Source organism: Gracilinanus agilis, chromosome 2 (assembly GCF_016433145.1).
Source record: "Gracilinanus agilis isolate LMUSP501 chromosome 2, AgileGrace, whole genome shotgun sequence".
In the NCBI taxonomy this organism is placed as follows: Eukaryota; Metazoa; Chordata; class Mammalia; order Didelphimorphia; family Didelphidae; genus Gracilinanus; species Gracilinanus agilis.
Genome location: NC_058131.1, coordinates 558,162,018 through 558,163,990, shown reverse-complemented (window position 1 = coordinate 558,163,990; position 1,973 = coordinate 558,162,018). Strand labels below are relative to the sequence as shown.

The window sequence follows — 1,973 nt, the reverse complement described above, 5'->3', positions numbered from 1 at the left end:
GGTTCGTACCAAAGCTAGGACTTGAATTCAAGCAATCTTTATGTCCAAATCACTGTATCAGATGCTGGGGGTCCCTGCCCTTGAGGATCTTAGAGTGTAATAGAAAATTACCCAGCTAAACAGTATTTTTCTCTATCTACATAAGAATAATTTTATATCTTATAAGGTAAATAATTTGAAAGAAATCATTATTAATTGGATGTATGAGTTTGATTGATTGTTAATTATAGCATCCTTAACTTATAACTTTTATTACCATAGGTTTGGTGATTGTGAATACATTATTTGGTTGTATGAAACGATAAGGTGACATTTGACCTAAATTTAGAAACTGCTTAATAAATGCCACTAATAGATAGGGTACTGGATAGGACAGACTATAGGACTTGGAGTCAGAAAGAACTGAATTTGAATTCTACAGCAGAACTTATCAGGATCTCATTTCACAGTGGTGGTTTTATTCTTTGATCCATTGATCTTTTTCTATATGTGATCATTTGACATATCAATATGACTATGGAAAGTCAATCTACTTCCACCCATTTTCAGCATTTTCAAAAAGAGGTAAGTAACATCTTCTGCACAGGATTGTGATAAGGATCAAATGAGATAATTTAAGAAAAATGCTTTGCAAACTTGAAAGGCCTATATAAATGTTATTTATTAATATTTTTCCCTTTTCATTTCCTTTCTTCAGGTAATGTCACTGCCAGTTTTATTCATTGGAGTTAATGGATGAAATGAATCATTCTGTAGTGACTGAATTTGTGTTCCTTGGACTCTCTGATTCATGGGAGATCCAACTTCTTCTCTTCCTCTTCTCCTCTGTAATCTATGTGGCAAGTATTCTGGGAAACCTGCTCATTTTGCTCACTGTGATCTTTGATCCTCACTTGCACTCTCCCATGTACTTCCTGTTGGCCAACCTGTCCTTTATTGACTTAGGATTTTGTTCCATTGCAGCCCCTAAAATGATTTGTGATCTTTTCAGGAAGCATAAAGTCATCTCATTTGGTGGCTGTGTTGCTCAGATATTCTTTAGTCATGCTTTTGGTGGTGTTGAGATGGTGCTGCTCATAATAATGTCCTTTGACAGATATGTTGCCATATGTAAGCCTCTCCACTACATAACCATCATGAACCCAAGAATGTGCATTTTGCTTTTGATTCTTGCCTGGATCACAGGAATCACTCACTCAGGGGTCCAATTGGCATTTGTTGTAGACTTACCTTTTTGTGGTCCTAATATATTAGATAGTTTTTTCTGTGACCTTCCTCAGTTCATCCAACTGGCCTGTACTGACACCTATAGGCTACAATTCATGGTCACTGCTAATAGTGGGTTCATCTCTCTGGCCTGCTTCTGTGTATTGATCATTTCCTACATCTTCATCTTAGTCACAGTTCAGAAACATGCCTCAGGTGTTTCCTCCAAGGCTTTCTCTACTCTGGCAGCTCATATCACTGTGGTGGTTTTGTTCTTTGGCCCGTTAATCTTTTTCTATACGTGGCCATTCCACATATCAAATTTGGATAAATTCCTTGCCATCTTTGATGCAGTTATTATTCCCTTTCTGAATCCAGTCATCTACACCTTCAGGAACAAAGAGATGAAGATGGGAATGAAGAGAATGTTTGGGAGACTTGTGAGTTTCAGGAAGTTTCATAAAGGCACTGTGAGTAAAGACTGTGCATTCTCCTGGTTTCTTAGAGTATGTAGGAAATAAAAATAATTATCACTGAACTGCCAGAGATAAATTCATTTCTATACACTATGCTTTGTTGTGTTGAATCTAACTACAAGTTCATTCAAGCTCAAGATTTTGTTTCTTGGGCAAATTAAAGGCGATATTCACTTCAGTCCACACTTTCTAATGGCCTTTTTCTCAGCATCCTGGAAAGAAGTGATGCAAATGTCTCACAGTGCTGGAAATGAATGCTATTTATTTTTCATCTCCATTTTCCTCCACAAT

The 1,973-nt window shown here is 36.8% G+C and overlaps 1 protein-coding gene across 1 annotated transcript; it reads left to right on the top strand.

The window, feature by feature from the left end:
- The first annotated feature begins 731 nt into the window (after nt 1-731).
- Nucleotides 732-1,727, top strand: LOC123234161 (olfactory receptor 4F6-like). The gene has a single exon (XM_044660101.1). It carries the CDS (start codon nt 732-734, stop codon nt 1,725-1,727), a length of 996 nt encoding a protein of 331 aa, XP_044516036.1.
- Nucleotides 1,728-1,973: the final 246 nt, after the last annotated feature.